Genomic DNA, 25,041 nt, shown 5'->3' with positions numbered 1-25,041 from the left:
TTTTTCCCAGATCAAAACAATCCTTATATAAACAAATAAATATATAGAGTACAGATGGGGGAAATCCTATAATATGCCTTACCGAACAATCCTTTCCGTGCTGGGTTTACTATAGATAAGTCGTTGCATGGGCTCCCACCAATGAGAAGATCAAATGGACCCCACTTCTCAATCTGAACAACACAAATTTAAGAGGCTGAAACACTGATTTACTGTCATTTAGAGGGGTTACTGGTCAAGCATCTCATTTCAGGTTTCTCTTCAAAACTCACAGGTACAACTAGAAACTAGAAAGTTTACAAGACTTCAGTATGCAAGGCTTCAATCAACTAGGATGTACTTCTTTTTATATAAAATAATAATACACCATAAAGACTTAATGAAGAAGACAGGCAGAGGGATACAGCAAACATGTAAACGTACATGCTTTTTGGTGATTCTTCGGACGTCATCCACCTGAGTGATTTTTCCATCATGGTTCACCATAGAGACAGCAATGGATTCGTCATCTACTTCTGATGCGACATACTTTTCCACTTTAAAGCCCAGATCCTTCAGTACCAGATACCCTAAAACAGAATATACAGATATATGGACACTAAAGGACACAAACACTAAAACAAATAAAGCCTAATTCAATACGCCTCAGACTTACCTGTAGAAATACCATCAAATAAAGAGAGGACCCTGATTGGACGACGCATGTTGGCAGGGATTGCTGGATAAACACGATGAGGCTCCTGTTGAGCAAAAAGGTCAGTGAGCTAAATAGTCACTCTTGTAACTTTAATCAGGGTGTCAGACATTTTCATTTTACCTAGAAACGTAACATACTAGACACTTCTCCTAAAACATGTTCACAAGGCTAATATCTAGAACCAACAGAACCAAGCCTGTAGATAACATCACTTCTGGCACACTTGTCAAGAGAAAACGCTGGACTGGACATGTGAGAAAAAAAAAAGGAATGAATAAGATCCAATCCTGTAACAAACGAAATAACACCCCCATCATCAAATAACACCCACCATCCAATCCTGTAACAAATGAAATAACACCCCCATCATCAAATAACACCCACCATCCAATCCTGTAACAAACGAAATAACACCCCCCCCCCATCATCATCAAATAACACCCCACCATCCAATCCTGTAACAAACGAAATAACACCCCCCCCATCATCAAATAACACCCCACCATCCAATCCTGTAACAAACGAAATAACACCCCCCCCCATCATCAAATAACACCCCACCATCCAATCCTGTAACAAACGAAATAACACCCCCCCCCCCCCCCCATCATCAAATAACACCCCACCATACAATCCTGTAACAAACGAAATAACACCCCCTCCATCATCAAATAACACCCCACCATCCAATCCTGTAACAAACGAAATAACACCCCCCCCCATCATCAAATAACACCCCACCATCCAATCCTGTAACAAACGAAATAACACCCCCCCCAATCATCAAATAACACCCCACCATCCAATCCTGTAACAAACGAAATAACACCCCCCCCCCATCATCAAATAACACCCCACCATCCAATCCTGTAACAAACGAAATAACACCCCCATCATCAAATAACACCCCACCATCCAATCCTGTAACAAACGAAATAACACCCCCATCATCAAATAACACCCACCTTCCAATCCTGTAACAAACGAAATAACACCCCCCCCATCATCAAATAACACCCACCATCCAATCCTGTAACAAACAAAATAACACCCCCATCATCAAATAACACCCCACCATCCAATCCTGTAACAAACGAAATAACACCCCCCCCCCCATCATCAAATAACACCCCACCATCCAATCCTGTAACAAACGAAATAACACCCCCATCATCAAATAACACCCACCATCCAATCCTGTAACAAACAAAATAACACCCCCATCATCAAATAACACCCCACCATCCAATCCTGTAACAAACGAAATAACACCCCCCATCATCAAATAACACCCACCATCCAATCCTGTAACAAACGAAATAACACCCCACCATCCAATCCTGTAACAAACGAAATAACACCCCCATCATCAAATAACACCCCACCATCCAATCCTGTAACAAACGAAATAACACCCCCCCCCATCATCAAATAACACCCCACCATCCAATCCTGTAACAAACGAAATAACACCCCCCCCCCATCATCAAATAACACCCCACCATCCAATCCTGTAACAAACGAAATAACACCCCCCCCCCATCATCAAATAACACCCCACCATCCAATCCTGTAACAAACGAAATAACACCCCCCCCCCCATCATCAAATAACACCCCACCATCCAATCCTGTAACAAACGAAATAACACCCCCCCCCCATCATCAAATAACACCCCACCATCCAATCCTGTAACAAACGAAATAACACCCCCCCCCCATCATCAAATAACACCCCACCATCCAATCCTGTAACAAACGAAATAACACCCCCCCATAATCAAATAACACCCCACCATCCAATCCTGTAACAAACGAAATAACACCCCCCCATAATCAAATAACACCCCACCATCCAATCCTGTAACAAACGAAATAACACCCCCATCATCAAATAACACCCCACCATCCAATCCTGTAACAAATGAAATAACACCCCCACCCCACCCACACAGGGAGATGTACATGTACATATCTTGGCTGATGGACTATATCAGGTATAAGTGAAAATTTAAAATACTTAAAAATCTTAGCAGAATCAGAACGACTGTTACACACTCCAAGTAACAAATTCTGATGTGTGTTATTTACTGCCTACACAAATGGAAATAATATAAAGTTAAAAGAGAGAGAAATTAAATTCTGCAAGCTCTGTAAATGGGTTACAAAGTGAACATAAGCAAAGAATGCTTAAAAAAAATCCATTAACTTGTAGTAAAATTCTCTTCTTCCAATAAGAGACTGAGGAAAAGTAAGATAAGGTCACTCACAAACTCCATAGCACTGTTATTGGCAAAGAACTCTTGGACACGGATACTCCAGTCATGTCTGGGTTTCAATGCTCCAGAGCTTTTCTCTGGTGCACACAGGTAACAGATCCACGGATCCAGATCCTTTAGTTGGTCAAACGTGCCGTTACCAACCAGGATGTCCACACAGTCCACACAGAAAGAGCTATTCACAGGAGACAGCAGTTAGCTTGGTTTTGGGAGTAACTGCAGAAAGCCTGGCTATCAATCAATTTACAGATCCAAATAAGAAGAACGGGAATGGTATGCAACGATGCTTTTGAAGTAAGTAGTAAACTAGTATGACAGTAAATGAGTAATAAAATAAAGTACTTTCCTCACAAAACAGTGTAAAATGTAAAAAAATAAAATAAAAATACTAAGATTTAAAAAAAAAATTTAAATCCAACAAAATTTTCCTTGAGTGCACGTGACTGAGTAAATGAAGCTGGTTACTAACCCACCTGATGTGCACATAACATTGTATGCAAAAGTTTGAACACAACTGTCAAATGAAATATTTTGTTGAGAAATAATTTAACACATTCTCTAAAACGAACACACTTAAATATGGCATTTTCCTGAAAACTTCAGTGCATAGTTCCTAATTATTTGCTGACTAGCAAATTGGGGAAAAAACCCCTTTGCATCTGACTGTATTTATAACCCTGATCAAACTACAATTCAACTGCGTGAAAGTTTAGAGCTCACAACATACAACGGCACAAGTCAGAAAACTGTATAAAAGTGTCTGATCCTCTTAACTCACCGACAGCAGCTGTCGTTTCCACACAGGATGACCTCTAGTCCAGCACAGCACACAGTGCAGTACGACTGGTAGCCATCATCATCATACCGATAAAGCGTCTCTGTGAAATTATCCTAGACAACACACACACACATACAGAAAAGCATTGCCAGGTAATCAGCATAATTTGCCTTCAAAGGCACTAAAATTGTTTTTATCTACAATCACAATTACTTGTTCATTATTTTTATTCACTGAAAACATTACAAACATAGAAACATTGGAATTATGCAAATTTCACTGTACAGGGTTTGATATGCACTCACAAAATCTACTGCTATAATATTTTCTATCAGTCTCTGTGCAGTAAGTAGCAGTGGTGGATAGGAATAAATGTACTTTAAGATTAAGAGACCCTTATTAGTCCCACAACGGGGAAATTTCACTTCCGCATTTAACCCATCCGTGAAGTGAAACACCACATACACTCTAGTGAGCACACACACACACACACACACACACACACACACACACACACACACACACACACACTAGGGAGCAGTGAGCACACTTGCCCAGAGCGGTGGGCAGCCCAATCCGCAGCGCCCGGGGAGCAGTTGGGGGTTAGGTGTCTTGCTCAAGGACACCTCAGTCATGTGCTGTCGGCTCTGGGGATCGAACCGGCGACCTTCCGGTCACAAGGCTGGATCCCTAACCTCCAGCCCACGACTGCCCCATGTTACTGTATTTAAGTTGTTAGGCTTCAATCACGTCAAGATTTTTCTTATTATTCTTTTTCTTCCCTGAAACGGAACGCACAGCCCAAACCGTAAGTCCTACACACTTGAAACTTGGTCAATAGGTAGTAGTCCCTCCCGCTACTCAGGCGCAAGAAACCAGCCCAGGGGGCACTATTGCGCAGGTCAACGCATTTTGGCCTTTAACTCCTAAACCAGATTTTTGCCAGTCAAACCAGATTTTTTTCCAGGTTCCTCGGGTCCAAACCAATCACTTTGCCATTTGGACCATTTAGACCATTTTGAGCTAATTTGCATAATATGTGAAACCTACTTTTGTGAACTAGTCCTACAATTTTTGGCATCAAAAAATTCAGAAGAGCCTGATCCTCAATAATTATCAAAAACATGTTGAAATTTCTAAACAACATGGCTATCATATGCAAACGAACCCTTCTGAATAAATTAAAAATAATTCAGAATGAATTAAAAATTCTGTAACTCGACAATCCTTCAGCTGAAAGATTTGACAGGCCATGTCCGTATGACATTCTGAGGTAGCCTTTAGATTTTAATGCGCATATGTAATTAGGGGGCGGGCTAAAGCTACACGGCTGTTTCTCAGGATCCGTACATCCGATCAAGCTGAAACTTTGCATGCAGCATCTACTAGACATACTATAAGTGATACTATAAGGACAATTATTGAAATATTGAAATTTGTGGTCACTATCGGCCAATCAGAATTTAGCAGGCTTTTGACAGGCTTAACGCTGACCAATCATCATGAAACTTGAATGGTCTATATGCAGCTACTGTCTAACAACCAAATTTGACCACTGGGGGGGGGGGGGGGGCGTTAGTCATAAAAATAAAACTTATTACATGTTATTACCATATTATTACAATTTTGATGCAAACTCCATATGAATCCATTGTAGTACGTCAGGCCAAACAATTTTGCCAATGCATGTTTATCACAAAACTGCACCGTTTTTTAGTATTCGTTAACTTTCGAAAACCACACTTTTCAAACTCGCCTGGATTTTGATAAACACTTTTCGAAATTGGTCTAGAATACAGTAACTCTGTGGCATTTCTAGGTAAATAATTATCAGAAACATGTTGACTTTTCTATTCAGGGTTGTGTGGATCAGTCAATTAAATACTGAGGCCATGGCATTGCTAGCTTGATTTGCTATAACTCAAGTCATTGGCCACATCATCTCCAAACTTCAAGAATATTCACATACTGAGACTGTAAGGGTGTGTGCCACTTTTGGTCCAGATTGGCCTTTAGGGGGCGCTTGATTTTTGCTTGTAACGTTTGATCAGAGTGATGTAGAGACAAAATTCTTTTTTCAACTTACTCTGTGTGACTTGCTGAGCAAGTGCACCCTGGGTCACTTTTAGCTCCACCCACTTAGTTTTTGAGCTAATTTGCATAATGTTAAAAACTTGCGAACTAGTCTCTGGATTTTCATCCAAATTTTTTCAAATTGGTCTACACAAACTCTTTGGCATCTCTAGATAAAAAAAAATTCTCAAAAACATTTTGACTTTTTTTACTCAGGGTCATGTGGATCACTCAATTAATTACTGAGGTCATGGCACTGCTAGCTTGATTTGCTATACCTCAGTCATTGGCCACATCTCCAAACTTTAAGCATTTTTACACAGTGAGACTTTAAGGGTCTCTGCCACTTCTGGTCCAGATTGGCCTTAAGGGGGCGCTTAAGCATTCAAAAACACTTAATCAATTAAATTGCTATTACAATGTTATTACAAGGTGGACAGAAACAATTAGTGCCATATGACTCCGTTCACTCACCTGAATAACTGTGCAATTATGTTATGTCAGAAATTGTACTAATTTTCTGGTATTTTGGCTTATTGATTCATAGATTTCACTATACAAAGACTTACTATACAAAGGTCAAAAGGTCAATCTGACCAAGACTTGGTAAACGTATTTGGAAATGGTCTCTGATCAATACTGATATCAGTAATTCTGACCCACTTTCACTGAGCTCCTCACACCAAAAGTGCCCCTTATGACTGCATTGGGCCTCACTATGGCCTACATCAAATCAAGGGGTTAAATATACAACCAATCCACTCTGTAAGTGCTACTATGTTAGAAATGCTGCCATTGGTCATGTAGTTTTGACATCTATGTTGAAAACCTCTTGGATGTTATACAAACCAGTGTAGCTCAGTACATATGAATGAAAACTTGTGTATAAAGACCTCTGCTCGTTGTTTGACAACTGAAGGCCTTCTGATTAACTGACATCATTTCAGTTCTATTCACTCTGGCTATGAACAGGATCCAAACAGCTTGAGGCCTTTTTAGGCTGAATGAACTAAACCTGCAGAAGGGCCTGTACTGCTGGCGCGTGCTTGAACCTGCTCGTCGCCACTTGCGGCTATGTTTCTTCATTGTTTTTACATTTTGATACATTTCACACTACAATATCCTACTGTATAGTTTTTACCCTACTAATTTATGTCAGTACTCGTTACGCTCAAGTGAGAGAAAACTTGATTTTCTAAAATATGTGACATTTTAGACCAAGACAAATCAATAACAGTATGCTTTTCATTAGACCCCACCCCTAACCACTGATGGTCCAATTATAGCATATTAACTTTAACTAAGCCAGTGGTGTTCAAACTTATCTGTGAAGGGTCAGTGTGGTTTGAGTACTTCACTGCAACAAGGCAGCAGCACAAATGAGCAATTATTTGAAGACTGATTAAACAACTGGAATGAGCTCTTGCTTGTTTGGAATGAAAACCTGCAGCCACACCAGCCAGTGGATAAGACTGGACACCGCTGAACTCTGTCCAAAATGTGTAACATTTTATGTGTGGGATATTTTTAAATCACATAGCTTATATTCAAAATGTTATGAGAGTTAATATTAACCCATTTACTAAACCAAAAACACAACAGCAGATGTGCTCCAGCATCTGGATTAAAGAGTACAGAGTACACATTTGCTAACAGCAGCATTGTGAATGTATCCTTGAATCGAAATCCCACTTGCGTAAAATACATTTGCCATCCCTACAGAATAAGAACAACACTGATCTTTAACCCTTGTGTAGTGTTAGAGAGTGGGGGACCCCTTTTCAGTGTTTACCAAAAGACAAAATGAAACAATCTGTTATTATTTCAACCCCAGATTTCTCTGCCTTTGATCATTTTCTGTGAAGAACATATAAAATAACCCATTTTCAGTGTCTTTACACTATTCACCTTCCACACATTTATATTACACATGTGGTGTTGGGCTGAACCCGCGGGGTGTGTGTGGACAACATGGACAGGCTGCTGACTGGCTACAGCTGCTGACTGGCTACAGCTGCTGAAGGAGAACCCTATGCTGGCCACTTGTGATATTTTAAACATCTGGTATTTTTACATGCGGTGGGTCCACCAGACCACTGAGTAACAAACACATCAACACCACACAAGGGTTAATTTCCATGTCCTTCAGCCTCCATCATCATTCTTATAACGGTGGCTATATGCAGCCTTCAAATACATGCTGGAAAAACTGGAGACTAACTGTCGGTCTAAATCTTTCAGAAAGTTTGAATGTAGAGATCCAAAGATTACTAAGAATGTAACATGCTCCATTTTCTACCTTTGTCACTGTAAACACCAACGTTGAAATGGTGCGCTTAGTAGCTTGTCAGCAACGGTAATAGAGTAATGTAATGTACATTTTCAGTAATATAAATTGTTTCAGATTAAAGCAATTTTTAATAAACGGGAAAGTTTGCCAAATTTAAACACCATCATACTGTATGTGCAGTCACACAGGTATCAAAACTATCAAAGTTCTTCTATAATAGAAAGAATAACTATCAGTACTTTTGACACCTGAGAAAATTCAAGCAACTCAAATAGGAATGACGAGTTTCATTCCAAACTGCTGTATATCCATTTGTATCAATTTTGGATCTAATGAGTTTTTGTAACAAGTAACAGCAAAAACACGTTAAAAAAGTAAAGCAAAACACACATTTATTTCTATGATAAAGGTGGTATTAATAATCCTATCACATTGGCATATGTAAATCCCACTCCCAAAATGTTTATTATGAAAATAATTTCTTAAAAGCAGTCTGTAATGTGCTTTGGAACCATTCAAATATAAATAGAGAACTCATACTTTTTCTCAAGTTATAATTTAGAATTTTATCATGGCTATGTGGTATAAAATATTACACAAGGAGAGGTTTGGGAAAAAGGCACGTTCCAATCAAGACACGGTACCTTGCATTTTAAACAGAGACTCCCTTCAAACAGCGGATGGAAGATCTCAACACGTCCAGTCCCACACGACAGGCAGAAATCTTGAGGGTTAAAAACAAAAACAGGTGAAACAACTGCACTGCTGTGAGGTTTCCAGCATTTACCAAAAGATAATCAATTTCCCACCTTCAATGTTCTTCCCTTTGACCAAAACCTCGTGCGCCATTTCATCTGTAAGAAACATGCAAGAAAATGTTGAGAAAGAAAAAAAACCCTCAGATCTAATCAAGAAATAAATACTTTGCAAAAGGTTAGACGTATCGCAGGAAAACAGAAGGTATACATACGCCTGTTGTAGTCCTGCTTTTTCTGAACACGAGGGCTTTGATCTTTGTTTTGATCCTTATTCTTGGAAGCATATTTTAGTTTTCTGGGAGCTGGGTGACTGTCAGAAAGAGACGATTTCCTCACAGACTCTGAGTCCTCCTCTTTCCAGCTTAACTTTCTGCTAACTTCTTCATCCTTTAGGTCCACCCAGCCCTTCTGCAGGTCCACAGATTTAGACAGATTGTTCAAGCAGACAGACACGTCTTTCAACCTGACTACCTTGTCAGATTTTCCTTGATGTGTCCTTTGAATCTCGCTCACAGGCGTTTCAGCTGATTTTTGTGGGCTCCACTTGAAAACTTTATGGCACTCTGAAAATGAAGAAAACCAACAGTTATTATACTGATACTTTCACATTTTGTCCTTTAGTCTGTTGTGCTAGAAGCAACTTATGCTGGCCTGCTTTGAAGACCATCACAGAACAGTGTGAGGAACTTATTCGTTTTCTAATGATAATCTACCATTTTCTCTTGATCGAGGTTTAAGTCCATTTGGTCCCGCAGGTTTAAATCCTCCAAATGCCCAGTCCAGCAGAACTCTCAGCAGCTCATCCTGAGAGTCCGACTCAAGAGAAAACACTGTTTCAGTGCGGTTAGCGGCCACCTATAGGTGCACAACAACAACAAGAGCAAAGGGAAAGATGAAAAGATGACACTTTCTACCTGGCTCTATGTATGTATGTACATACTTTTCATTTTGTAAGCATTAGAGGTTCTGAACAGTGGCGTAACTAGGATCTTCTGGGTCCCAGTGCAAAAACAATTAATGAGCCCCCCACTAAACAAAAATTACTTTCAAATAATAAAACAAAATGACAATTTAATGCTGATTCGGAATTACATGTTAAATGAGTCTATGCTCTTCAAGACATGCCACTCCACCCACTAGCATCTAATGTATTTGGTTTGTATAACACTATAGAATAAATACAAACAAATGCAAGTACAATAAAATTAACGTTTTGTTTTGCAGAGAAGATATTAATTATGTAGGTTAGATGAATACAGTTGGAAGAACAAATGGGTTTGTTCAATTGCATCAACACCACCAGATTTAATTTAAGGAAAGATTGACTAGATAAACTAGTCATTGGATAGTCACTGTAAATACGATACTTGATGCACAATTGATTTTCTTGTATTGATTTTAATGTTAGTGTTTCTGAACCAAATGAACACACCACCTAGATTACTACCTCTATTTCTAATGTACCTGCTATTGTTTGCTTATGAAACGTTCTTCCAGATTTAAAATGTATATCATGTAATACTAAGTACCCTACTTACTATGTACCCACCCATTAAGTACAACATTACACTAGAAAGTTGATGTGACTGAGCTGATTATGGTAAAGAAATTTCCATTCCATAAGATATTTCAAATACTTGGACACATGAAGCTCAGTGATACCTTAAAATGTAATGCCATTAGATACAGCTTTTTACATTCTTAAAAAGTTATTTTAATATTTTGTCATTGTGAGTTTTTTTCCAGCACAGAGTCGATTTTTATATTTTTGTTGGTGCTCTTTATTAAACACTCACACAAAGACATTGAAATAGAAGGAAAAATGTTTAGCATTTAAAAAGTTAAATGCTGAGAGAATAATTTTCAAGCTGTAAATCTAAATTTATAAAAGTCAAAATAATGAAGACCCGAATCTTAATCTCATTAAAATTAAGGATTCTCACTTTCCACTTAAACATTTCCCTGAAGAGATTTTACACAGTTTACTTAAGCTAAAGGGAAAACTTAAAGCCAAAATGATCTTAATATGTTTTACGTAAGTGACCAGGAGCTTTGTGCTACCAGTCTGGGCAACAGGATAAAGATGAAGTCTTAAGACGGTGAGGAAAAATTATGAGACTCTAGCACAAATGATTCTTACCTGCAGAGAACGAAAGATGGCGTCCTTGTATGCGGTCACAGTAGCAAAGGAATTAGGGCAGAAGCACTGCGCAAACACAGAGTAAGGCTGGAGAGCATCTGAACGGATCTGCAATAGCAGCAAAAAACAGATTATCCCAAGTCTGAGCTTGAGGAGTCTAGTACAGAACACATTACACAGTCTATCCTTAGTCTTACCTCAGAGATCATACCATCACCGAACCAAGCTACTTTACACAGGGTGTCTCCATTCTTCAGTCTAGTCAACTCCTCCACCAGGCCAGGCCAAACCGCAAAGCCTTCCACCGACCCCCATACCATCGCCCCTACTGCAAACGCCGTCTTATCCTACAGGTGGAAACAAGTCATGGCATTTCTTAATAATCTAATAAAATACTCCAGTATTTTCCAACCTAATCTTCATCTGCATATCTGGCTTTTATTATGAATGCGCTTTCAGTCAACAGGTTTTCTGTTCTTTTCTAAGTACTGAAATTATTGTGCGTGCTAATCAATTGTACAGTACAGAAAAACACTGGAAACTAGAGACGGCACTGAACCAAAGACATTGGTATTGGGCCAACATTAGCATTAAATACTGGCTTGGATATCCAAGAAAAATGTAACCGTTCTGATTCAGCCACAAATTTAACCTAAAAACAGCACAGAATTGCTCGTAGCACCACACAACGTAAAGTCAGTCTTGTTATAACATCAGTAACCCCATCTTAAAAAAAATACCACTAAGAGAAAGGTAGGAGTGTTTGTCACTTATTCTTTTATCGATATTGAAACCTCAAGTATCGATCGATATCAATACTAATCTGATATTTCTATCTGATATATTAGAAACGACTATGATTAACAGTGGCTGTTTTAAATCGAAGCACTTCACTTTAGACAAGCATCTAAAAGTAGATAATCATGTTCAAATTACTCAAACTTTTGACATCACAGTGAACCGACATCCAAGCCAGCATTTTCTGCCTGTGATCGATACCCAGCGATACTGATGGGCCATCTCTTAGAAATACTATATAAAATATTTCTTAGAAAAATCTCTTGCATCTGTCGATTCCCAAGGTTTCAGTATCAGTGTCCTGAAAATAAAAGTGGCATCAGTCCATCTCTACTACAGATGCAGAAAAACACTCGCGTCTTATGCTTGTAGGTATATTTAGATTTTTCCATCTGAATTTACAGTGGGTTGCAAAAGTATTCATACCCCTTGAACTTTTCCATATTTTGTCACATTACAACCACAAACATAAATATATTTCACTGGAATTTAATGTGAAAGACCAACACAAAGTGGTATACAATTGTGAAGTGGAAAGAAAATTATACATGAATCAAAACATTTTTTACAAATAAAAAACTAATAAGTGCGACGTGCAAAAGTATTCAGCCCCCCTGAGTCAATACTTTGTGGAGCCACCTTTTGCTGCAATTACAGCTGCAAGTCTTTTAGGGTATGTCTCCACCAGCTTTGCACATCTAGTGACTGAAATTCTTGCCCATTCCTCCTTGCAAAACAGCTCAAGCTCAGTCAGATTGGATGGAGAGCGTTTGTGAACAGCAGTTTTGAGATCTTGCCACAAATTCTCAATTGGGTTTAGGTCTGGACTCTGACTGGGCCATTCTAACACATGAATATTCTTTTTTTTAAACCACTCCATTGTAGCTCTGGCTTTATGTTTAGGGTCGTTGTCCTGCTGGAAGGTGAACCTCCGCCCCAGTCTCAAATCTTTTGCTGACTCCAACAGGTTTTCTTCCAAGATTGCCCTGTATTTGGCTCCATCCATCTTCCCATCAACTTTGACCAACTTCCCGGTCCCTGCTGAAGAGAAGCACCCCCAGAGCATGATGCTGCCACCACCATATTTGACAGTGGGGATGGTGTTTTCAGAGTGATGTGCAGTGTTATTTCTCCGCCACGCATAGCGTTTTGCATTGTGGCCAAAAAGTTCTATTTTGGTCTCGTCTGACCAAAGCACCTTCTTCCACATGTTTGCTGTGTCCTCAACATGGCTTCTGGCAAACTGCAAACGGGACTTCTTATGGTTTTCTTTTAACAATGGCTTTCTCCTTGCCACTCTTCCATAAAGACCACATTTGTGTAGTGCACGACTAATTGTTGTCCTGTGGACAGTTTCCCCCACCTGAGCTGTGGCTCTCTGCATTTCATCCAGAGTCACCATGGGCCTCTTGGCTGCCTCTCTGATCAGTGATCTCCTTGTTCGGCCTGTAAGTTTAGGTGGACGGCCTTGTCTTGGCAGGTTTACTGTGGTGCCATACTCTTTCCATTTCCGGATGATGGATTGAACAGTGCTCCGTGAGATGTTCAAAGCTTGGGAAATCTTTTTATAACCTAAGCCTGCTTTAAACTTCTCCAAAACCATATTCCTAACCTGTCTGGTGTGTTCTTTGGACTTCATGATGCTGTTTGCTCCCCAATATTCTCTTAACCAACATCTGAGGCTGTCACGGAGCAGCTGTATTTGTACTGAGATTAGATTACACACAGGTGGACCCTTTTGAGTCATTAGCAGTCATCAGGCAACTTCTGGATGCAATTGGTTGCACTCAGGGAAAAGGGGGCTGAATACTTTTGCACGTCGCACTTATTAGTTTTTTATTTGTAAAAAATGTTTTGATTCATGTATAATTTTCTTTCCACTTCACAATTGTATACCACTTTGTGTTGGTCTTTCACATTAAATTCCAGTGAAATATATTTATGTTTGTGGTTGTAATGTGACAAAATATGGAAAAGTTCAAGGGGTATGAATACTTTTGCAACCCACTGTATATGCCTAAATTGTATTCAGTAACTGCATGAAGTAACTGTAAATGTTTGGGGTTTTCTTTGTAAAAGCTCCCCTCAAATGAACAGAAAATGTGCTGCATGTTCAGAAACCTAATGCTATATTACAATTTACTGCTGAAAGTCGAAAATTTGATATGCTCTTTGTATTTTTTTTAAAAAGTCGATTTTACAGCGCTGAGATATGTGGAAAATGAGTCGACTTTCAGTGGGAAAATAAGAAATTGTGAGTTACAGCCTCCTATGACACCCACCTTTTGAATGTAGCTTATGAAATATGAAAGTTATGAAAACCATGACAAAATGCGTTTTGGAACCAAGGAGTTAAAGAGGTTGATAAACATAATATTCATTCCTCTGGCGAGTTGGGAGTTGGAGTGCTCAACACAAACAGAATTCAAATGGTTAAATGGCTGAACACTTGGTTCACACTTTCATTTTGATTACCTGACATGAGTGATCCATTTCCTCTTTGTTAGGCGTTGAGGTGACGTCCTTCACTGAACTGTGAAGCGGCTGAAAAATGTGAAATTGGATTCATTGTTTTTCAACAGTGAACAACTTATTAACAGTTATTACCGTTTTGAAGAGAAAATGTAAGTTCTAGATACCACTGGATAAAAATGATCAGTCCACATAACATCATCGTCAGTGACATCATCATCATCATCTTCTTCTTCTTCTTCTTCTTCATCATCATCATCATCATCATCATCATCATCATCATCAATGACTATTGATTCTGAAATCTTTGTCTCGTCTGCAGGGCAAAATTACAGAAAAGATGTGTAATTCAATAACTTAGACAAACAGGTGTGTAAAGCGTATAAATGAGAAAGAATGGCTTGGTAAATCCAGCCATGTTACTAAACCTTGTTTTTTCCCTTTCACTTCTGTCTCCGAATGAGAGGTATAGGTGTTCGTCTCCATAGGTATAACATCATCCACTTCAGTCAGGTCAATAACATCTGAGAATCATAATAAATCTTAAAAATTCATGAGCTAAAGCAATGTGATTAGAAGGCACACATCACAGAACATACGGCTTTTCGATTTCCAGTTGACTTGGAAATGGAACAAGCATGTCCAAAAGATGCCTTGTTGGGAAAATGACAACTTGCACAACAGCTACTTTGGTACACTAGGTGGCAATGTGCACCTTTTACTCACTAGACAAGTAAGGAAAAGTCTAGTCATTCTCTCACAACCAATAGACTTGTTAAAAGTGAACTGTGCTTGGCCTGGTGGTCAGTGAGAGCAGTCGACTGCAGATTTACTGACAAACTCGAGTGAGGCAGCAGCCCTTGCAGTGTTTGCATATTAGACATAACATTTCTCTCAAGGGCATAAATGGCGAGTTTCATATAAAAATAATAACCACAAACACTATAGATTTTAAAGATGAATTTCACTGATTTGTATAACATTTCGGCAAAATTAAACGGTTGTAATAAGTCATTCCGAGTGGTTTGATGTGAAATGTGCCGTACTAGGGAAACATACTGAATCAGGAATGTTCATAGTGGTGGTGACTGGAACCAAAGTGTTTAATGCCTTCTGTAAGAACTACGTCAGGAAGAGTCAGGAGACTGGATCTTTATTCACGTGTAGGCTGAGAATCATGCATGGTGGCAGCTTGGTGATCAGTCTGTCTCCTGTCCAATAAATACATAGTCTGACATGGGTCAGAGGAGGGCGCAAATAGAGCGTAGCTGAAGTGGGAACAATCAAAAGGTGAAGGGGGTCTGCAGTCTGGGTTCAGAGGAGAGCGGATATGTTCTCGTCTCAGGAGAAACAATATAGATAAAACATCAAAGGACACAACTCAAAGACACAACAGAAGGACAGCACGTGATGAAGGATATATGCTTTCTTTCACTGTGTGAGGGACTTTTGGCGCATTAAACGCTTCAGACATTTGAAAATTATTACTATAAATATTATTATTTAAATTATTATAGAAAATGGTTTTGAATGCACTGCCTGAAACATTGTTTTTTCTGAATGTTTTGAGATGAGGTTTAGGCCTAAAATGAATTTTTACCCTTACTTTTCCAGCATCAACACTTTGTATAAACTTTCACAGGTCATTTTGGAAATTTAAGTGTTTTTCTGGAATCTTACGGTTTCAAAGTATTATTCTTCAAATTATGATTAAAACTAAACATTGGAAAAAGTATCAAAAACTATTAGTCAAGTTACAGTACATCAAAAAGATATGGACAAGATTTTTGGCCATACCAGCCAGCTTTGGTTGATATGACTTATAATTTTACGGCTATGCAGAAAAGACCATTACCTGATGCTACGCTCTCCTGGGTTTCTGGGCTGAGAGGGTGTGATGGGGCACTTTTATAGGAGCTGCTGTCAGTGACATCATCATCCTGTGGCACACTCTTTTCCTCAGAGATCTCCTTTTCCCTCTCGAGCAGAGTGTAATCACCTGCACCATTAAACACCTGCAATCAACAGAGAACAAATACCCAAACAACAATCTTTAGTTTTTGAATTTATGAGTTTACAGACATTTTAAATGCAATATAATACTTCTACAAAGCTTGTGGGCCTCAAGTTCTTAAAGTGCTTCTATAACACATCAACACATCATTACTGCCCCATCACGAAGAAAAAAAAATCCAGAATAACAACTATACAGGTGAAGGCAAAAACACTCTTTGTAATGCCAATTAAAGTAAAGAGAAAAAAACTATTCCAAGCAATTGCTATTTGTGCACTCATCATGAAATTTTTACACGGTTTTAAAGGACGACCGCTGTGCTCAAATTATGTAGGGAAAACCAGATTTTTTTCGGACTGCAAAGAAATGCATGTCAAAGCATAGGGACTACATACATTTTTTACTAGTGTTTTTAGTGTTATTTTTATATTGTCTATTTTTTCTATTTTCTTCTAAGATTATATTAAGATTATATTTAGATTATATTTGGTGAATGGAGGAACAGCAAAGTAAGAATTTCATTGTGAAACTGCCTGTTCTGCTGTAAATATAACAATAAAACTCTTGAAATTGAAACATACGGACTACATTTCTTAAAATCAACCCAAAATCTATTTTTTACTTTTTCCTTTAACCATTTTAAACATGTTCCTGGTCCTATTATTTAGCATTCATTAGCAAACTTGGAACAACCTCATTTGTCTGGAAATCTTAAATTACAGGAAAATGTAAGTTGTATTTCTACTAGAACACTAAATAATTCTACTAAAATAATATCTCTGATTCTGAACCAAGGTTATATAGTGTATATTATGCAATGTAGCATAATACCATAGCACTGATTACATAATATACAGCTACTCACTTGTGCAAAGACGCTTTCCATTCTCAAAGTTTTAGGCAGGGCCAAGAGGCTCAGGATCAGCTTTCGGAAAATGGACGTCTTTCCCATAATCCTCATCTCCGCCCTCCAGTACTGGTCCACAGACTGGTCAGCTGGACTAGGTGAGTTTTCCTGCTCAGCAAACTGGTACTCAAAAAAATCATCTGTTAACAAGCTAACATCCTCTGCTCTTGGGCAAACCCCAAAGAGCATACCTAAATCTGCTACAGCTTTCCCTGTGACCTCCATCCTTCCCTCTGGGCTTAAGATGAGAGCCATGTTCCTCAGGGCAGTGTCAGGCAAGGGTAAGCTCTTGACGATACTGGAAGCGACTGCAGCGTAGAATGAGATGGCACTCTTGTAGAAGAGGTCTAGACTGTCAGTCAGCTTGGCATCTTTCTTCTGTCGAAGATACTCCACCACCTCTGCGCCAACCATCATCTTGTCTCTCGGTAGATATTCTATCAGGTCACTTCTGGGGGACCCACTGCTTCTCATGAAGTGTTCCATGGATTTAGGCTGGAGGAAGCTGGATGTATAAAGCTGGATTAAGCCTAAAGCATTTTTGAGGACTTTGTTAAAATCTCCATCATTAAGCCAGACCTCTTGAAACTCACACAGAGGTTGTAGAGCATGGCCAAGAAACAAAAAGCTCACTCTTAAGCACTGATCTCTGAAGAGACGACGAATTTCCCTGATACTGCTACGAGCACCCAGTGAGCTAAAGTACTGCGCCAAGTCTGACCAAACTGTGGTCATTTTATGGACTACTGTCCTCAAGAGCACACAATTGGATGTCAAAGAGGAGTTGAAGTTGGGGTCGTCCATACTACTGAGCTGTTCCTTAAGAGAGGCTGGGAGAGACGGAAAATGTTGGTGGACCTTCTTGAGAAGTCCCCTGATTTTCCTGGACAGCTCCATCGCCATTATGCCACTGTGACAAGCTTGTCCTGCGAGATTAGTGAGGCTACACAGTGACAGCATTCTGGGATTCAGGATCTTCAGGCCTGAAACAAGCTCTGTAGGGTCGGGTGAACTGTAATAAAATGCTGCCAGGTTCACTAGAGGGATTTCAAACTTCTTCAGTGTCTTCTTTAGGCAGGTCAGCAGAGCAGCATTTGTCTCCTTCATGGGCTGAATGACATCAAGCAGCCTGACTCTGCTCTTTCCAGCAACCTGGTCAAAATGTCCTATTAGGATTACACTACCCTTCTCCCTTTCCATAAGCTCTACTCCATGGTATACGTACAGGCAGTAAGGGGTTCCAACACAAGAGGCTGTGATATCACTGGGGTATTTATGGCCCAGCACTTGTCTGGCTGCACTATATGTAACATGTAAGTCGGTGCTGGCTGAGAAAGACGACCAGTGTTTCTTGATAAAAAGCAGTGTTGTCAGGCTGCAGGAGAATGAATCCACAGCTTCGATTTGTGTGCTGATGTCTAGATGGCGTCCAGCTCCTTTATTTGCTACACAGAAATAAGAAACAAGCAAAGAATTAGGAAATCCAAGTTCCCAAGTTCATAATCTTAGCCTAGCTCCAGAGACAAAAAGTGCATTATAGAAGCATTTTAATTTGTCAAATTCTCTTAAATACTGTCGTCACTTCTGTTTTAAGTATCCGTTTTAAACATTCTGTTGAAAAATAAAAATACCATTTGAGACTTTCAAATCAGAAACGGTCAGTTTCACTTCTAAGAGACACTGTACGTCCAAAAGTTTGACACATCTTCTAAACAGTGAATTCAGCTACTTTAAGGTGTACCTAGGTGTACACAGGTGCTCAACTGTGCACACAGCCTGTATAATCTACATAGAAAAGCATTAACAATACAATGAGATACTGTGAAGCAGCCACACCTGAACTTAAGGTTAAGATGCCCAATGGTGAGCACCATCTAAAGGTGCTTTAAGACTACTCGCATTGCCTGGGCTCTAGAGCAGTGCAGCTATGTTCTCAGGAGTGACGGAACTCAATCCAATACTTTTAGGATGAGCTGAAGTGGCGTTTGGAATAGGGAACTTATAATCCAACATCAGTAGCTGACCTCACGAATGTTCTTGTGGCTGAACTAAATCAAGTCCTCACAGCAATGTTTAAACATCTAGTGTAAAGCCTTCCCTGAAGAATAGAGAGAAGAGTTGCTGCAGCAAAAAAGGCTGGACGAACAGGTGTCTACAAACTTCTGTAGTGTATTTACATTGCATGACTGCCATTCAGTTGGGTCAGCATGTCCAAGACGTTTCTCTCAAAATGAACACTGCCATTCCCATCACAAAACAGGCAGTGATAGTAAAGACAGATAATGATGGTAATAGCATTCCATTATTATCTTAATTATAACAAAAAAACAGCATAAATGAATATATATGAATATATATGAATAATGCTTAAAATTAAGCCAAATAAGCCCTCAAATGAAGTATCATGCAGTGTGTACTACACTGTTAGAAATAAAGGTTCTGTGCAGGTACATTTTTTGTTCATCAAGGTACAAACAATGTAAATGTACCTCAAAAGTACAATAATAGTTTTATGGTACAACTGTGTACCTTAAGTAAGTTTTTCCAGGTGAAAAGTACATATTTGTAACAGAACAGTAGAATAAAAAGCCTGGAGATGAGACAGAGTGTGGGGAATCAGTACAACTTACAAAAATATCATTGAAATGTATTATGCTGCAATTATTCCTTGACTAAAGGTACTGAGATGTCTCCTTGAGGGTACCACCCCAGTGACAAGAGGGGTGCTGGCCCAGTTACAGTTCAGTACCTTTATTTCTGAGAGTGTACATAAATGCGGAATGTGGGTGAAAAACTCAAAGCCTTACAGAAGTCCAGCTGTGCAAGAGCCTTTGGTTTTTTATCAAGGAAAGGCTCTAAACTCTGTCCACCACGCGCCACCACTGGATTGTATGTCTGTCCGTTAAAATTCTGATCAAAATATACTTTGAACCATCTCAGCAGTTTGGCAGTCTCTACAAAGTCTCCAAGGACCACCAAGTCAAACTCCCGCGGCTATAAGGGAAAAACAAGAACCAAGAGAAGTTGCTTTGTGACACTGTCTACTGTAAAAAAGCACTACACAAATAAATATGAATTATAAACCATGTATGAATACATGAAATTGTTCATTATTTCACATCCAGCGCTTAAAATGTCTGCTCAGCCGTTTAGAAACAAAACAAACCAAAGAAACGTCAGCCCACATTAACACTTTAGCCCTACTGAACAATAAGCACCCTATGATTCATCGTAAGCTGAGAGGGTTCTCACGGATTTTGGCACAGCATATATGAGACAAAGCTGAAAACAGGTTAATGGGTTTCACTGATCTGTCCAGGATATAAAAAAAAATATCTCTAAAAATATTAACTTTGTATTAAACACTGGAATCCTTCAGATTTGTATATTAGTAATAATCCACTAACCTGGTTTTAAATGCTAAGTGAAGTAAGAAAACGTGTTCCAAGACAAAATTCCTTAAACTTTTCACAGGAATTGCTTTTGGATCATCGCTGCCATCAAGGTCAACCAAAATCTTGCCATTTTTCTGTCTCTGTATCTACAAGCTACTGTAATAACATCAACACTTTGTTGTATATCAAAAACGTAGATATTTTGATTAAAATATCTCCCTAACAAATATAGCAGATTTTCCGCCTCTGTCCTGAACAAAAATTTCTACCACTGGTGTCACAACGGGCTTATAGACGATTCTGTGCTAAAAATAAGATGAAAAATTATTGGGCCTCATTCACCAATATCTTGAAGTATTTTCTTAAATGTGTTCTGGAGAAAGATCCTAAGAAAAGGCAGACGTTATATTCATGATGTATTCTTAAACTGCAGATTTGTTTGAGCGTGCGTAGAACAGAACACTGATGAATGTCAGAATCTTCAAGAAAACTGCAAAACTGTTTTATAAGAAATTTCCTCTCAATAACAGTCGGTGAATGGGGCCCATTGTTTGTAATCTGCCATACTTTCAACACTGGACTGATAATAATTGCAGTTTCAATTCATCTGCAAAAAATACTGACTGTTCATCATTTGCATGGCAAACTCACTTTTTTGATGGAATTGAGGTCGAAGGCCTTTTCAAGCAGCTTGAAATTGTTAAGCATGTCTGTTTCATCTTCAGCTTTAAACTTTACTTTCTTTAAGTCAATACAGCCAGGGATAAGCAAGTCCATCAACTGGCAGTAGGCAGCTCCTGGAGAAATACAAGCACAAACATAGCACTCCTAACAGAAAGTACATTAACCCCCAGACATTTTAGCAGTATTCTAACAAAACTTCAGGCGGTTTGACAAATCACATTTATTTAGGTACTAAATTGTAAACTAATTGTAGCTGCAATACAATATCAAACGTCATGATCTCTGCTGAGTTAAACATTTGAATAAAGCCAGAGATTCATACCTGAGCATGTTTCCTCCACTTTGATGAAGCTAGACTGCAGTGTGTGATTGAGCCAGGCCAGCAGCTCAGAGTCAGCATGTTTATCATTTGGTGTGAGAACCCCAATCACCACCATCTTCCCATAACCTGATGGGGGGGAGAAGCACATATATGCACAATGTACTTTGTAGTAACCAATACCTTATATAGCACACCCAGTGTAATACACAATAAAAGACAGCATCCTGGATTGGCCCTGAGCGTAATAAATACATTTACAATTGTGGTAGTCATACATGCACTCACACAGCACTTTATTACCTGTACCCCTACTCATATCACTCAACTGTCTACAATAACCGGCCACTCTTGTGGCAGCAGTGCAGTGCATAAATTCATGCAGATATGGGCCAGCAGAGATCCATGTGATCTCAGTGATTTTGACCATGGCCTGTTTGCTGGTGCTGAACGCAAGTATTCACTCAGAATGGTGCAATAAACATCCAGTGAGTGGCAGCTCAGCACAGGGAAATACCTAGTTGATTAAAGAGGTCAATAGAGAATGGCTAGATTGGTTCAAACTACCAGAAATGCTACAGTAACTCAGATAAACACAAACACCATGAATCTATGGACCCAACCTGCATCTGTGGTACAGTTTGGGCCCTTTAATACCAATCAATCATTGCCTGAATGCCACAGCCGATGTAAGTACTGTTGCTGACCGTGTGCGTGCCTTCATGGCCACAACGGACCCATCTTCTAATGGCTACTTTGGACATGTTAATGCACCATGTCACCAAACAAAAGTCAAGAAAATTTCAAGCTGCTTTGAGTGCAAAGGGAGGCCCCACCCAGTACTACTATGGTGCTGACTAAACACTTAACAGCTAGCATATAATCACAGTTACTGACACTTTGATGCCACTGTGGAACGCATATGATCTAGTGCCAATTTCTGCACAATTAAACGGTTGGTGAATCCCACTGGTGGCGACCCAGCCACCCAAAACATTTAATTTCTGTAAATAAGAACAAATACGCTGCTGGATGTTTGAGGCATTATTTTACAATAGGTTTGACATAGGCTTTAAGCTAAAATGCTTCTGTTCAATCCATGGCAGAGTATTTACCACTACTTTACCATCATCAAATCAAATGTGACAGCTCAGAAAAAGCCAGGTTCACTGGTCATTTTGGACAGCATATAAAATGGCTATATTTGCATAGCAGACAGCAGTCGTGGGCTGGAGGTTAGGGAACCAGTGACCGGAAGGTTGCCGGTTCGATCCCCTTGGCTGACGGTCCATGACTGAAGTGCCCTTAAGTGAGACACCTAACCTCCAACTGCTCCCCAGGCGCTGGGGATAGGGCTGCCCACCGCTGACAAAGTTCGCTCTTCGTGATGTGCTGTATGACAATTTCCAGTGTAACCGGTGGCAGCGCGATTTCGATGCCTTCTCCGAAGAATACTGAACCTGATATGCGTCTTTAGTCGAGGAAATAAACAAGTTTACTGAAGCCCCGTCCTCCACTGACTCCTCTCTGCCGCCGCTAGAAGTTAAAGGGAAGAGCAGTGGGGCAGCCTCGGCCAATCAGCGGACGGCGTGCCAGGTACCCGGATGACAATAGGCTTTCATTCATTCTCATTGTATCGTCGGGATGCGGGGTAGGAAAACAAAAAGAAAGGCTTCAATTCGTTTGAGCTTCAGTGCTACGCTTCCTTGGTAGTTAAACTACTGCCTAAAGGGAGGAAAACTGGGTTTAAAATGAAGCCATTTGTCATGTTTTACTCATGTAGTTACGTTTACATTATATTGGGGTAACCTACTCCACAAAGTCAGCCAGATAGCCTAAGCTCAAAGGCAAGCCTTTCCAATAAGGGGACGTTTCTTCTGGGCTTCCCTCACTTTTGGCTTACTTAATTGGGCTTAGAGGAAAGGAATCTGCTTTGAGAAATAAAGCGTAAAGCAAGAGGGGAAGGTAACAGTGGGATAGGTCTTCTCTGTGTGCCCGTTTACCTTCAGGCTTCGGTATTTACTGAGTTACTGGGATTCGTTTACAGGCAAACCGGCTTATTATCAGTGCTTCAGCAGTTACTGCTGTGCTATGCCTGGCTAAATAACGCAGAATACAGCGTGGAGTTAAAGAATAGCCCGGTTTCTTGCAGACGTGACTCTTGGTAGCGCCACTGAACGGCGTAGCAGCCAAAATGTCCTCCCAGTTTAGCTACCTACCCTAATCTAGCTACAGAGCCGGGGGGACGAGCTACTCGGCGACACACGTGTTTCTCTGCGTCTCCCCGGTGTCCGAGGAAGCCTTCAGCCCGTCTAACCTCCACCACAGTGACGCGCGCCCGCATTTAGAGGTACATTTAGAAAGCCTGTTTCTACCCGTAGAGAACAATTCGCCACTGTCTTTAATACAAACTTTAACCACATCAGCAGAGTCGGTTACTCACCACCAGCAGCCGAGCAGCCCGCTAATTGTGTTGAGTTGGAGTGTTAGCCCCGCCCCCGACTCAGCGCCAGCAGCGCTGCGATTGGTCAATGTTCTCATAGTAGCGGAAACCATTGAAACACGCGAGGCCGCATGAAAACAAAAACAATGAATTTCATATTTTTGTTCATAACCAAAAAGACGATTTTACGAAAGTGGTAACACGTGTTCTCTCCAACAATATGAGTCGGGTACGTCCGCTTCGAGCGCAGGCCGCGCCAGCGTTAACCTACCCCTCCCGTAATTCGTCCGTAAAATGACATCACGTCATTTTATTAAAAAATAATAATAAGTCTACGTTTAAAATATTAATCACGACATCCAAAATAAAATAATAATAAAAAAAAAACACGAACATGTGTACCCTACATACCCCGCCCATGTCAGACTTTTAACGCTAGCCTAGCACGCTGGCCTACGTGAGTGCGTTCCGAGCGGCTATGGCGGGATATGAGTGGGCTAGCCGCGCTGTGGACTCACGCTGACGTTCATCACAATAAAACAATCATTCATCTGAATTTGTCTACACATGCCAGCTTAAACACATCATAAGCTACTGAGATATACAGAATGGTGCCCGTTGACCGTGTTTATGCTCGCACGTGACCCCAAAGCACTCCAGCTTCTACGCAGTAGCTATAATAATATCTCCTGATAGTTCCTAGGGTTGCCCCCCGTTCACGAGTTCTAGGATTTTGGTTGCATGTTCAGGAAAAAACTAATTTCATTTTCATGTGTTACAAAATTTGTACGTTTGAACTTTTTTTTTCTTCATCCAAATCAAACTATGTGTACAAAACATGGGTTTGCTCAGCTTAGATGACCTATGTGGTGATGGGGCCCAGGAGTCAATGTCCATAACCCAAAACCACCAGTGACCTTCGTACCTATGTACCTTCTGAGTTTTTATATCGCTGCTGTCGGGAGAAAACCTTGTATTTCCATTTTTGTCGTTTT

At 39.9% G+C, this 25,041-nt stretch overlaps 1 protein-coding gene across 3 annotated transcripts in view; it reads right to left on the bottom strand.

Annotated features, from left to right (window-relative positions):
• LOC108435228 overlaps positions 1-24,089 on the bottom strand; it is a 30,410-nt gene extending 6,321 nt beyond the window's left edge. Inside the window, exons 1-20 of one of the 3 annotated variants that reach the window (XM_017710901.1) lie at positions 24,047-24,089; positions 21,607-21,732; positions 21,252-21,397; positions 20,013-20,199; positions 17,164-18,650; positions 16,140-16,299; positions 14,713-14,808; positions 14,452-14,600; positions 14,288-14,356; positions 11,212-11,361; positions 11,015-11,122; positions 9,588-9,729; positions 9,087-9,437; positions 8,926-8,970; positions 8,761-8,840; positions 3,754-3,866; positions 2,967-3,150; positions 656-740; positions 424-569; positions 83-173 (exon numbers count right to left, since the gene is read on the bottom strand). In XM_017710901.1, coding sequence (XP_017566390.1) covers positions 83-173; positions 424-569; positions 656-740; positions 2,967-3,150; positions 3,754-3,866; positions 8,761-8,840; positions 8,926-8,970; positions 9,087-9,437; positions 9,588-9,729; positions 11,015-11,122; positions 11,212-11,361; positions 14,288-14,356; positions 14,452-14,600; positions 14,713-14,808; positions 16,140-16,299; positions 17,164-18,650; positions 20,013-20,199; positions 21,252-21,397; positions 21,607-21,721 — 3,904 coding nt within the window. In that variant the 5' untranslated portion in view covers positions 21,722-21,732; positions 24,047-24,089. The other 2 variants (XM_017710900.1, XM_017710903.1) reach the window with 2 other exon arrangements.
• Positions 24,090-25,041: the final 952 nt, after the last annotated feature.

The sequence above is a fragment of the Pygocentrus nattereri genome, chromosome 9, assembly GCF_015220715.1.
Source record: "Pygocentrus nattereri isolate fPygNat1 chromosome 9, fPygNat1.pri, whole genome shotgun sequence".
NCBI classification, from domain to species: domain Eukaryota; kingdom Metazoa; phylum Chordata; class Actinopteri; order Characiformes; family Serrasalmidae; genus Pygocentrus; species Pygocentrus nattereri.
Note: the sequence above shows the minus strand (reverse complement) of the source record. Positions and strands in the feature narration are given on the sequence as shown.